Consider the following 14,355-nt stretch of genomic DNA (forward strand, 5'->3'; position numbering starts at 1 on the left):
GCGGGCATTGGAGTCATGTGATCGGGAGTGATGGGAACTAAACGTGCCAGACTGAGAGCCGGCATCTGACAGCTGCGAGGCTCGTAACCAAGGTAAACATCGGGTATACTTGCTTGGATACCCGATATTTACTTTGGTTACAAGCGTCTGCAGCTGCTAGGAGCCGGGATCCCTGCACACGTTACCAACGTAAACATCGGGTAACTAAGAGAAGTGGTTACCTGATAGTTACCTTGGTTACGAGTGTCCGCAGCTCTCAGGTGGGGGAGAGGGAGGGGGAGAGACAGAGAGAGAGGGAGGAGAGAGAGGGGGAGAGAGATAGACTGATCACGGAGGCTGGCTTCTGTGCATGCTCAGTAGAGCAAGCAGGATCCTGCCTATCAGCACGCCAGCGTTCACATGCGTTTGCGTGCGTTATAGTCAGGATCCAGCAATTTGCAGAAGTTGGACGCAGCTCAAAAACGCTACAAGTAGCGTTTTTGAAAGATGTTAAAAAACTGCAAGTCGCTGGATCCTCACTATAACGCACGCAAACGCAGGTGAACGCATGTTAACGCGAGTCCATTGCAAATGCATTGAAATGAAAACGCATTTGCACTGGATCAGTTTCTGCGTTAAAAAAACGTTCAGGACGCATGTTAAAAAGACATAGTGTGAAAGCAGCCTAAGACACATCACTGGAACCAGTATCGCTGTTCTTACGTCATGCTGTTCCCAGGTTAGGTGGCAAAAACCTGGTGACAGATTTCCTTTAACAATTTTTCAGCTAGCTATTCCAGACTTCTAAGTTAAATGGTGGAAAATATCAAAACTGTAACAAAGCAGCAATGCAATTCGCATGTGACATATTGATAGCCTATTAAAGTGTGCAACTTACAAGTAGATGGTTTTAAAGATCAAGTTGCGGTGTGCAACAAACAATTAAAAAAACAAAACAAAAAAAAAAAAAACACACCAAATCTAAAACAGTATGTGAACACAGCTTTTCAGGTGCATTCTGCCTGAAAGTGCAAAATGCACAAGGGGGTTCACTGCAGTGTCAAAAGTACTTGCTTTGTAAGCAACCAAGTGGCTCAGACCGAGCATTAATGCCTTATTCAATCGTTCTTTGGGCAGCTTACATCCAAAGAGTCAATTCTATATTTAAAAAAAAATAATAATTTTGGGATGATTGAGGACAGGAAGCACTGTGTACATACTAAGATACCAAGAGCTTCATGCTGTGTAGTGTACGTCTGGTCTACTGCTGGGTAATGAGCCAATCAGGAGTTGTAGATACTTGGCCACTAGAAAGGAATGCTAAATGCTCCTTCTGTAGCCACAAAGCAAATGAAAAGGCAATGTACACATTTATGTTACTGAGGCAGGTAAAACCTGAACATGAATAAACTATAGTAAGCTGATGGCCTTTACCATCTACAGTGCATTCCCACTTTGTCCAATCACAAAAGGTATCGAGTAGTTTTCAAGGCAATTCAGATCATTGCCTGGCATTCTTCAAAGTGTCCCTACTGAGTTTAGTTGAGCAAAAATAGATAAAGTTTCACTTTTGCATATTGTCAAAATTCAGCCTTTAAGAAACCGTGCCCTCTTCTCCTTGAGCTTACTGAATGTGTGGAATGTGCTGAAGAAGAAATATTTTTTTAAAAAGGGAATGTCATTGCCATTAGGAAACCAGGATCAAAATTCCAACTAGAATTGGGGAAAGTGACCCTGATTGGAGTGACCCCAATTCACTATAGCAGATTAGCTTGAGGCAAAACTGACGAGATATGTTAAAAAGCAAATATATTTAGCCCCTTCTCAAAGTCATTTAGTTTTTTTTCAATCCCCTTCAAAGAGCAAGAACATTTCAATAACAGCCAAATAAGGGTTTGGTGTTTTGCTAGGATGAGATGTGTAAGACCTCCATATGATTTTCCCGTAATGTGAAAAAATAAAAAATAAAAAAATAGGAGATTTCTGAGTTTAATTTCTACAGTGTTATGTGAAAGAACCTTTGTTTGCAGGTAGCCATAATTAGAGACCGTAAATACATATTGTTCATCAATTTACAGCTGTAGAAAATAAATCTGTCACCATAGTTTGAGATCCATAACTTTAATTTTGGTGGAAGAATTGATGAAGGTTACTGGGCTTTTCAGACCTGGGAATACAAATATTGGAAAAAGGGGAGATCTAAACCCTATTTTTTTTTTAGACTGCCATTTTGAACATTTACTTTTTTTAGCTGTACTTGAACTCATGATTATAAGCAGTAAATGCAACACAGTGCTTCATAGGAGCACAAACAAGACGGCTGAGGGTCTACTCCACGACAACCATGTCTTTCATGACACTCAGCATCACCGTCCTCTTCTCCTCCCATCTAACCCCCTTAGATGCTGAGTAATTGCTAATGACTACTGCATCTAGTGCATTAAACTACTGATCAATGCTAGTTCTAATTACTGTAAAAGTACTTGCCATCTGTACGACACAGCCAGAACCTGCAATGTACATAGCGGGCTTATGAACTCCATACAAAGTTATGCTGAAATTTTGCAAATTGGGATTCTGATCTGGCATATATATCCTAAGTTATTTGTAAAGGATTGTTAAAAATCCACATTTAACTTTTAGGATCGCTACTTCCAATAGGTGGCGCTGCGCTAGAGTTTGTCTCCTGTCCTGGAAAGAAAATTTGCTGAAATTGGTCTAATTTTTCTTCATTCATATAGCACACTGCAAAGTTATAAACCAAAGTTAAGTTAAACCTTGCTCTATGGGGCAGCCAATATGGCCATGAATTAAAAAGGACAGTATATCTATATCTCAGTACTTTTTTGTTTTACTTATATCTCCTGTTCTATCATAATGGGACTTTAGGCTTCTAACCCATTGTTTTGTGCATCTTATCAATTGATACACATAAAATTAACTTTTTTCCCCTGTAAGTTTTTGCTGAGTGAAATCTATAAAACATACAAAACCAATTTGGTATTGTAGAAAGTTTGCTAATAATCACACTTTATTTTTTTTGCACATCTGTACACTCTACTTATCAAGTCAGTATTTCCTCCCCTTACCAGGGTCATCCAAGGGAAGGGGGAAAAGACCCAGCACCAATTCCAGTATAATAAAATTTTTGGGGATTTTATCAAGTCATTTTAAAAATTGCATAAGTACAAGTAGTTCCATGATAACGACAAAGGATGGAGGCTTGACACATTTCGTACTCAGGAAATAAAAACAGTCCTTAATCATAAGCTTATGATTAAGGACTGTGTTTTTATTTCCCACATCCAAAACATGTGAAGTATCCATTCTTTGCCGTTCTGAACTTTTTATACTTTCATCATTTTTAAAATGACTTTGTTTTTTGGATTTTATCATACTGTAATCAGTGCTGAGTCTCTCCACCCCTTCCCTTGGCTTCAGAGTCCGGACCTACCTGTCCGGTGAACCGCAGGCACTCCACAAAGTCTTGGACTGAATCTACTCGGGTGAGCTGAAAGTTTTTTTTTTCTCTTCTCATCCAAGGGACAGTAAGGCTGAGGTCACAAGGGGATTAGTGCGAGTACTCGCATGACACTCGGCTCACGCTCACAGTACAGCGGGAGCCGAGTGTCATGCGACTGTGGTCCGATCAGACCACAGCCGCGGAGGGGAGGGCAGGGAACGAAGTAGAGGGAGGGATTCATCTCCCCATCTCCTCCATTGCCAGCTGATGCGAGAATCACATTGGACTCTACTGTAATGCGAGTACAATGCGATGTTTCTCTCGACCACATAAACTTGAATGGGTGCGAGTGAAACAGCATGCTGCGATTGTTTTCTCGGTCTGATTAGGGCTGAGAAGAGGGGGGGGGGGGGGAGAGAAAACAAAAAAAAAAAAAAACACACACCACATCTATTTAATATATCCCATGAATGTAAATTGGACACTTCGCCACATACAATTTGTAGGCCACATCTATGAACACACCTCGTCAGGGACATCTTTTGAATCTTGTTGAGAAGCCACTGCTCTGCGTGCAAGAGCTCCAGCACGAATGTTGCTTAGGTAGATGTTACGCTCTGGTGGAGGACCCCCACGTGGTTGGCCTCGTACAGTAATAGCACATCCCGAGAGAACCTGCAAAATAAGAAAATCAATAAATACGTTTATCAAGAAATGCTTTCCATTAGTTATGTGCAAGCACTGCCATGCTCTGGGTGCACGTAATGAGCAGTCGAACTGGCTCGATGTACCGAGTAGGAAAGAAGTCAATGGGAAACTCGAGAATCCAAGTGATTGTTAGGAGTACCTAGCACCATTCATTGCCATGTTTCATTAAAAGCATTTAACGAATACCTCCAGTTACAAAAGTGATAGTTAATGACAATCATTTCTCTAAATAACAATTACTGTTTTCTGCCAATAACTTGCAGACTGGACCTCCCAAAGTAAAAGTACCCAGTGCATCTCGCTTGTTGCTCCTTAGCTACAATCTGCCATGCAAGAGGGAGCCTTGTAAACTCCTATGACGCTGGTCCCTGCATGGAAAACTTTAGGCACAGACTTCAGACGGTTCACACTGCAGGTTGACAGAAATCACCAAGTGTTAGTTAAAAGATGTTCTGCGCAGTCTTGTACTGTAGACTTTCTAGTGAAGCTAGAGGTACACTAAGACTGTATTTCTTAGAATAATTCAGCCTAGTGTCATTTGAAAGTTATGTAAATTATAGGGGCACTTTTTTGAAGTCTGGGATCAAGAGAAGAAGTTTTACTTTCAGGATCTGTACCTGTGGAGCGGGGAGGCATGCGAGCTGAAGAAATATCACAGCCTGTTCCTGTCATCTTTCCACTGTATAGAGTCATGGGACCCCAGGGAGGGCTAGAACAACTTTCCTTCAGGTCATCAGCCTCCGAGGTAAGAAGGTCATATGCCTCCGACTGTCCCATGCAGAAGTCTTGGGGTCAACTTAGTCAGAATATGAGCACCAAGATATTAAACTAATTACTGCACCTTATAAGACAGCGTTTTGACATTTTTTGACATCTCTGAAGTACATTAGAGTATGTAGAGCGACAAATGTCATGTATGAACGCTGATTATAGTGAAATTGGATTTTTAGCCGATGTGGTGCAGCTCAGACTCATGGATCATGACTGTGGAAAGGTCACCAGCACTTAACAGTTCCATAGAAACTTTCTAAAAATTATGTACTGCTTTTAGGTGTAATGTGAATTTGTATTTAATAGTGTTTTTAATATTGTTGAGATATTCCATGCTTACCATCAGCTTTGGCAGTGCAAACGTGGGTTAGGGTCAATGCCCACAATCAGGTTCTGTGGCATTCTGGATGCAGTGTATTTTTGCTACATCACCTGCGTTCTCCCAAGCAAGAGACTCAAGCGTCTCCACACAAGAAGTCGACATGCTGCAGAAATGTGCACCACAGGTCAATTTATGCAGTGTTAGAAAGTACAGTGGGCATGAGATCACTAAATCCTATCCACTGTGCTTGTACTATGCAGTGTTTTAGACGTAGCGTCCTTTACGGTACCAATCCTTATCGTGGGCACATATCCTTACGTTGCATGCCCATGATCAGGCTTCCTCGCTTTCTGGACGCAGAATTATTTTTCTTGCTGAGACATTAATGTCCATACACACGATCAGGGTCACAGTCAATGTTTTTTGGTGGTTTTCGCCTTCTCACAACACTCACATCTCCATAAGACTAAATTGACACTGCAGGTTGGCGCAGGTCAGTTTACACAGCATAAAAAGGGAACCTGTCACCAGATTTTTACCTATTAAACTAAAAGAATCACCTTCTGCAGTTCCTGGGCTGCATTCTACGAAGGTGCACCTTGGCCCTACCTCCCCTCCCAGAACCCAAAAATAACTTTATAAAACCTGGCCGTTAGGTATGCTGACCAGATGGGCGGGCTCATTTTCTGCTCCTGTCCCCGATCCTGACACTGATCGCCATCCTCCTGTCTTGAGTGACGGGATGACGCCTCCGTCATCATCTTTGTCGCATTTTCATCTTGCGCCTGTGCAGTTAGGTCTGCTCGCGCAGGCGCAGCTCGCCCTGTCATATCGTGGGCAGAGCAGAAAACAGTTTTCCTCGCTCACGCCGGTGAGCTAAATGCGAGTCAGCAATCAGTGTATACTGAAGGGGCTGCTAGTCTAGATTCATGCAGATTTTTGCTCAAAATATATTTAGTTTTGATTAAAAAAAAAAAAAAAAATAAAAAAAAACCACACCCCGTAGTTCCAAAGTCATAGGTCAAGCCAAACTACTAAAAACAGCATCATCGTGGAGATTTCTTAAAATCTCATCCACACAATAAAGAGATGATCCACAGGATAAAAGAACTAAGAACTGGTGCCATTACTTTCAAATGCAAAACGTGGCTTTGAAGCTGAAATGTGACATTTCCACTATGTAATATGTAGCTGATTGTCAGTTGTATGCTGATAGTGTACATTTCCATGGGACTTTAGAGAAATGCAGTGAATCTTTCATGACAGCTAATAAGCAATGCAAAATAGGCAAACTCAAATCCACTGTGTTAGCATTTATTGCACCCAAACGGTATAGCTTTTCATCTTTAAGATTCTCATCTTTAAGCACACCACAATTAAAACCCATCATCCTGCACTCAAATGATTTGTATGTGCTGCACTTCAGAAACATTTTCTTTAAGGCTACTTTCACACATCCGGTTTTTGCTCTGTGGCACAATACGGCGCTCTGCAGAAAAACCGCAACCGTTTTTTTTGCCGCCGGTTGCGGGTTTTTTTGCATAGACTTACATTAGTGCCGTATTGTGCCGCATGGGCCTGCGTTCGGTCCGGTTCGGTCCGTCGCTATCGTTGTGTGTTACATCCAGCAACGACTTGGCCCCTGCTGTGAGGTCGCCGGTCGTTGCTGAATGTCCTGCTTAATTTTTTGGATGTTGCTCTCCCGCTGTGAAGCGCACATCGCGCTGTGTGTGCGCGTGCGAGCGAGAGAGCAACAATCTGAATGTGCAGGGAGCAAGGAGCCGGCGTCTGGCAGCCTGCAGTAAGCTGTAACCACGGTAAACATCGGGTAACCAAGAAGCCCTTTCCTTGGTAACCTGATATTTACCTTCGTTACTAGTGTCCGCCGCTCTCACGCTGCCAGTGCCGGCTCCCTGCATACGTAATTAACTCTATGTGTACTCTGGCTAGGAGTGCAGGGAACAGGGAGCCGGCACTGGCAGCGTGAGAGTGGCGGACGCTAGTAACAAAGGTAAATATCGGGTAACCAAGAGAAGTGCTTTCCTTGGTTACCCGATATTTACCTTCGTTACGCTTCCACGCGTCGCTGCTGGCTGGTCACTGGTGAGATCTGCCTGTTTGACAGCTGACCAGCGACCATGTAACGACACAGCAGCGATCCTGATAAGGTCAGATCGCTGGTCGTGATCGCTGCTGCGTCGCTGTGTGACACCACCTTTACACTGGTCAACTGATAAAGTTAAATTACGGCTGATAAGCAGCATGAAACCGATCAGGTTATTTATTATCACATTTAACCAGGCCAAACCAGACTCCCCATGAGGGCAGGACGATCCCTAATAAAATTGTAAAATTGCTTTGTAAATGTAGAGCGAACAAAACAAAACCTTGTAAGCTATGTGCGCACATTGCCTTTGTGACCACAAACAGTGTTTGTGCGTTTTTGGCGGCAAAAAAAAAAAAAAAAGCACAAAATAGTTTTTGTTGCTGCTTTTTTTTTACAAGGCATTGCATGGGTGAAAAACGCTGAGAAAAATGCAGAAAGAATTGACATGTTGCATCTTTGTGGTCACCACAAAAACACACAAACAAAACTGCACGGTGCGGACAGCAAAAATAAAAAAAAAAAAAAAAACACAGACTTTGCTGGGGAAGCAAAGTCATGCAGTTTTTAGACCAAAACTGCACAAAAAAAAAAAAAAATAATCACCACGAGAAACGCACCGTGCACACACAGCCTAAAGAGTGCTTTACACGCTGCGACATCGCTAGTGATCTCGTTAGCGATGTGACACGCGAGATCGCAGATAAGATTTGCCGAGATCGCACATAGGTCATTTTTCTGAAGTGCCAGTCACATGTGCAAACTCAGCAAATTGTATGTGCGATCTGGCGTGTCACATCGCTAACGAGATCTCTAGTGATGTCGCAACGTGTAAAGTGCCCTTACGTCTTAAATTATTTTATCTGACCAATACGTTTTGCTGGAAAATTAATATGTTAGAACAGGCTGATAATTGAAAAACTAGTGTTAAGGAATGTTATTCCCAATGATGGCCCTTTAATACTATAACCGACAGCTTTTTAGTTAACGTTAGAAAAATTAGGACCATCAGTTTGTAAACAAAGGAAAGTACCATCAAAAAATTAAATACAGGCATGTTTTGTTAAGGCCCCTAAACATTACGAAAGAGTCAGCTTCACTTGCATATTACTACAAAGGTTGACTTCTCTTTTACACTTGTGGACTATCCTTAGGATAGGTCAAAATCTGAATGAACCCCCGACAACTATTCCCAGTGCCAACTGGAAGCGCTTAGTTGCAGAGCTGTACCGCTGCCTCAATAGTATAGTGGTCATCCTCAGGTACAGCTCATCCACCCTATTCTAATCAACCACAACCAAGCACTTCTGACAGCCACCAGCTGATCAGCAGACATGCCAGTTGTCACCCCACTGATTAATATTGATGACCAATCCATCAGTGTAAAAAGTTCCAAAACAACCTTTAAATTGTTCCAAGGTAAAATGATCATTCCTTATTAAAAAGGTACCAGACCATTACAAAGTCTGTAAAGAAGTCAGACTAACATTTGTTTAATTAGGCTACAAGAGGGCTTTCTTTAAAAGATTACCAGTAAATGTGTTTGTCCACCTCCAAGCACCACTGAACTACTGTAATGGACAAAACGCCCGTGCCCACAATCAGTGATAGCCAGCGTTTGACACTGCGTGTTTTTTGCTGTGGCCAAAACGCTGCATTGTACAGTACAAGCAGTGGATGGGACTTCTAGAAATCCCATGCCCACTGATTCTTTTAGACCCTCCATAAGTTGTCAGGAGTTACAGCTTCCGATCCACAGCATGTCAATTTATTCTTGCGAAGACTAGCGTTCTCAGCAGGAGACCACAGCAAAATTACACAATGTCACTGACCCCGATCGTGGGCACAGACAGCACAGGACACTAGCATCTCCAGGAGAAAAACATGCCGCAACCAGAGCACCGGCACGTACCTCAAGAGCTAAATTAATTATGCTAAAAATTGTTCACCCAGCATTCCTAGTTCAACAGTTTACTACAAGACAATGTGTAAAATACAGTATATATAGTCAGGTTATACTGACAAGCCTGTCCTAGACTAGCAATAAGGAAAGTAAGGGGCTCCAGTAACCTGGTTATTTACACCACACACACACCACACACACACACCCACACACACCCACACACACCCACCACACACCCACCACACACCCACCACACACCCACCACACACCCCTGAATGATGCAACCTGGCACTACAGTGAAAACCACTTGCAGGGTCAATGTTTTTATCCCCAGTGAGAACTTTTTAGTATATGTTGAGAGTCTCAAAAAAAACTCCCTCCCCCAGAAATGTTCTTTATGGCTAGCTGTATGTTTGCAGAGAGCCGAACTGCCCAATCTTTGACTTAATTATGCTCTTTAACCAAATTGCGCCCTTTCAGAGCATCTGACCTGCTCGACTAGTAAAGCGCACCCGAGCATTGTAGTGTTCACTAATCATTTCGAGCACTGTACTGGTCCATCCATCACTACATGTCATCAGTAGATCCAGAGGACCATGATAAAGGACAGCAACCTGAATGATGCCAGAAGACATCATTAGATATGGTCAATCTTTGAGCAGTGTTTCCACCAGTTGTCCTTGTTCTGATCAGGGTTGCCAACTGTCCAGAAAATCCAAGACAGTCTAAAAATAGCGCACTTTTCTGCCTTTTTCATAAATATTTTGGTTGGGTTTTTTTTTTTTTTTAAACCTGTCCGTTATTTTTTATGAAACTGCAGACTTAATTACAGTCAAAATAATCCATATATCAGCATTTTAAAGCTCCCAGTGAAGGTAGAAAATGTCTTCATCAGGATTATGGGCTGCATACATTTATCACTTCATAATGATTTAAGGTTTTCTAATGGGTCGGCAAAAAGTGTTGTCTGCCTGATTTTGTTCATAAGCTGTCCAGAAAACAAAAAACAACAACAAAAAAAAGTTATCTTGGCAATTCTGGTACAGATACACTTTTTATTCAGATTCAGAAAAGAGATTGCCAAGAACATCGTATCAGGCAGCAACAGAAATAGCCAGAATTCCCCCCCCCCCCCCCAAAAAAAAAAAAACCCTTCAAGAAAACATTGGCAGCGACACTGAAGTCTGCAGCTAAGGGTTAGATATGCAGAACGACTTATGAAAAAGGAGTCTGGGGATTATTTCAACTGGAGAATTTAGAGCTCAGCAGTGACCATGGAGGCAGATCAGATATTCTCGTTTTCCAGTCAGTAATTCCACTGCAACTAGTCAGGCATCCATCAGCTAGATATTACTGCTGAAGAAATAGATTGTATGTCTACTGTGTAGCTGTGGAGAGGTGAACTCCAGCTCAATGGAAGTTACAATCACATCATCCCTATCAGTCCGTGCACTATGAAAGCAGAAGCCGCATCACTCGGGAATCCTAAAAAAATTGTTTAAAAGAACTGAGAGTCCTCAGTGGTTGATACAAGTAAAAGATTAAAAGGTATCGGGAATCCTACACATTCAGACTTTTCCCAGACACTTAAGACACCATACAGGATCTCATATTTCCCTGCCATATCACAAAAGGTATAGAACACCGCCAATGTACAAGACAGTGGCCAGAAACTAGCAGCCTTCACCCAGACAAGATGAGTGTCACATGAATGAACTGGTAATGCAACCATTATCTACGGACTATATGACAAACATATATTTGCTAAAAGCAGACTTCTGCTTCAGGTGGCAAACACGCCGAACATGCCATAATCAACAAACTATGAACAGATCTACACTCTTAACCGTTTGTTATTCATGTGGAAACAGGTACCTGGATCTTCAGGCAGATTAGTGTACAGCAGGAGATCAGATCGATAACCATTTACCTTTTGTGGGGGGGGCTCAATAGCCCCTATATAGACATTGAAATTGTTGCCTTGTGTATGAGTCCTGTGGGCAGTCCTACCAACCAGTGATTGACAGACCTATCTGTATGACTGCTTGCAGGTAACTGTCAATCACTAGTAGGATTGCCCACTGGACTCGTGTGTGAAGACCAGGGATATCACTGAGAAATACAAGTTATCCTGAAACGTTTCACAAACCTACATATTCTGCTCAGGTCCTCTACACCATACTACAAGTACATCAGGATTCCCTTTAAGTCAAGCATTTGTACATTTTGGGGAAACTGCTTCTTTGGACCATAGATAAACCGATTCCTAAATATTCATTAAAAGAACATTGTGCAGTGCCACAAAACTGAACCTCAAGCTCTCCCCAGAGAAAGGTTTCCTGCCCTACAATACCAAGCGAACCCATGCCAACCAGCGTGCAGCCAGAAAGCAGCTGCTCTATAGAGGCAATTATGTACTTTATGCTGAGCCAAAGTAAACAAAACTACAAAAGTAACAATCTACAGAGAAATGGGATCCATGGCACACTAGGCTAGACTCTCTGGATGCCCACAATCTGGGCCAACACGTGCAGCCAGCAGTGCCAGGAAGTACAGATGACCTGGTGTAAACATGAGTGGGGGCACAAACTGCACATCCTGAAGACCCGGTGGAAACAGGAGCCTGGGGGGGGGACCAGGGCTGTGGAGTCGGAGTCGTGGAGTCGGAGTCGGAGCTCATTTTGGTGGAGTCGGAGTCGGTATAAAATGCACCGACTCCGACTCCTAAAATATATAATAAAATTGGGGACAGGAGTGCAATGCAGAATGTGCTGAATATTTTACTAAATAACAACATTTAGTATAATGCTTATATTTAAGTGAAAAATTTATTGTAGTACAATGTGAACATCAGACATTTAATTGTTTTTATGATACAATAATCAATATATTTGGATAGAACATAAAATATTTATTGGAATACAACTTTAGAACACAAAAAAACTAATAAATTGTAAATATGTAATATATATAATATATATATATATATATACAGTGTATATACACACACACAAGATATATATGTAATCTACTGTATATTACATAGTGTATTACATATTTACAATTTATTACAGTTTTTTGTGTTCTAAAGTTGTATTCCAATAAATATATTTTATGTTCTATCCAAATATCTTGATTATTGTATCATAAAAATTATTAAATGTCTGATGTTCACATACACATATTCATGTACTACAATAAATTTTTCACCTAACTATAAGCAATATATGTAGGAGTCGGAGTCGGAGCCGGAGTCGGAGTCGGAGCCGGTGCAAGAGAATTTGAGGAGTCGGAGTCGGAGGTTTGGCTTACCGACTCCACAGCCCTGGGGGGGACAGACATCTTGAAGACCCGGTGTAAACAGGAGCGTGGGGGGCTGACACATCCTGAAGACCCGGTGTAAACAGGAGCGTGGGGGGGGGGGCAGACATCCTGAAGACCCAGTGTAAACAGGAGCGTGGGGGGGGCAGACACATCCTGAAGACCCGGTGTAAACAGGAGCGTGGGGGGGACAGACATCCTGAAGACCCGGTGTAAACAGGAGCGGGGGTGGGGGGGACAGACATCCTGAAGACCCAGTGTAAACAGGAGCGTGGGGGGGGCAGACACATCCTGAAGACCTGGTGTAAACAGGAGCGTGGGGGGGGGACAGACATCCTGAAGACCCGGTGTAAACAGGAGCAGGGGGTGGGGGGGGACAGACATCCTGAAGACCCAGTGTAAACAGGAGCTTGGGGGGGTACACAGACATCCTGAAGACCCGGTGTAAACATGAGCGTGGGGGCAAAAGACATGCTGAAGACCCGGTGTAAACATGAGCAGAGGGGGGGGGTTGGCACATGACATCCTGAAGACCCGGTGTAAACCGGAGCGTGGGGGGGGGGGACAGACACATCCTGAAGACCCAGTGTAAACCGGAGCGTGGGGGGGGGGGACAGACACATCCTGAAGACCCAGTGTAAACAGGAGCGTGGGGGGGGTACACAGACATCCTGAAGACCTGGTGTAAACAGACACATGGGGCACAGACGACATCCTGGAGACCTGGTGTGAACAGGAGCTATGGGCACAGACTGGAGACCTGGTGTGAACAGGGGCTATGGGCACAGACTGGAGACCTGGTGTGAACAGGGGCTATGGGCACAGACTGGAGACCTGGTGTGAACAGGGGCTATGGGCACAGACTGGAGACCTGGTGTGAACAGGAGCTATGGGCACAGACAGGGCACAGCACGGCTCCCTCCCTATCTGCATGGTGAGTGCTGTGTGCAGAGTCTGGGACTTGTAGTCCCTCGGGCTCAGCCTCCTGCTGCTGAGCAGCCCTGTCCTTTGTACCGGGCAGTGCCATGGCGGGGAGCTCCACACAACTTTCCTTCCTTCAAGAAACTTGTCCAGCGCCTCCGGAAGTGCCCAGCGCCAGACTGCCCGCTCCGGTACCGAGCCCGCTGCCACCCGTCACATTCCCAGTCCAGCACCTGAGCCCCCCACACCCGCCTGCCCCCGACAGCTGCAGCCGGTCTTCGGGCTGTCTCACCATCTTGACAATGCCTCTCTGCAAGGTAGGAACTGACGGTACATTCTGAGCTCCGGAGGAAGCCATGACGAGACTGACAGAACGACAAGCGTGGAGCGTAGAGAAGAAGGACCGGGCCGGGACCTGCAGCTGCTGCTTCCCTCACACACTGACTGACTCAGAGAGAGAGTCTTCGCCGTACAGCCGCTATTTATCGAACCGCCCCCTCCGAGTGACCCGCGCATGCGCCACATACAAAGGAGGCTATAGAGCGGTTTCAGGATGACGCTATTTCCCCGCCTACCGGGGGCGTGTGCTTCCGGGTCGCACTGGTAGGAAGGACACGTCAGCACGTGCGTGTAGAGGTAGAGAGCGCACGGTGCCAGTCGTCAAGTTTAGCGAAAGTTTTGTGGCGCCAAATTCTTTTTCTTGGCAGTGACTGTAGCAGGCCGGTAACAGTCCCCGGAATATAAGGGAAGCGGCGCACGTGTGACCTCAGGCATGTGTAGGAGGGCAGATTGTGCTAGGGCAGAGCCGCTGATAGGGCTGAGCTTACTGACAGCTGGGAGAGGGCTGTGGATGTCCTAGGCAA

At 44.1% G+C, this 14,355-nt stretch overlaps 1 protein-coding gene across 2 annotated transcripts in view; it reads right to left on the minus strand.

The window, feature by feature from the left end:
* The window catches only part of SND1 (staphylococcal nuclease and tudor domain containing 1), a 959,968-nt gene extending 945,980 nt beyond the window's left edge, over positions 1 to 13,988 (minus strand). For both annotated transcript variants that reach the window (XM_075345399.1, XM_075345398.1), the window contains exons 1-2: positions 13,785 to 13,988; positions 3,968 to 4,117 (exon numbers count right to left, since the gene is read on the minus strand). In XM_075345399.1, coding sequence (XP_075201514.1) covers positions 3,968 to 4,117; positions 13,785 to 13,850 — 216 coding nt within the window. In that variant the 5' untranslated portion in view covers positions 13,851 to 13,988. The remainder of the gene's footprint in view (positions 1 to 3,967; positions 4,118 to 13,784) is intronic.
* Positions 13,989 to 14,355: the final 367 nt, after the last annotated feature.

The sequence above is a fragment of the Anomaloglossus baeobatrachus genome, chromosome 4 (genome assembly GCF_048569485.1).
Source record: "Anomaloglossus baeobatrachus isolate aAnoBae1 chromosome 4, aAnoBae1.hap1, whole genome shotgun sequence".
NCBI lineage: Eukaryota > Metazoa > Chordata > Amphibia > Anura > Aromobatidae > Anomaloglossus > Anomaloglossus baeobatrachus.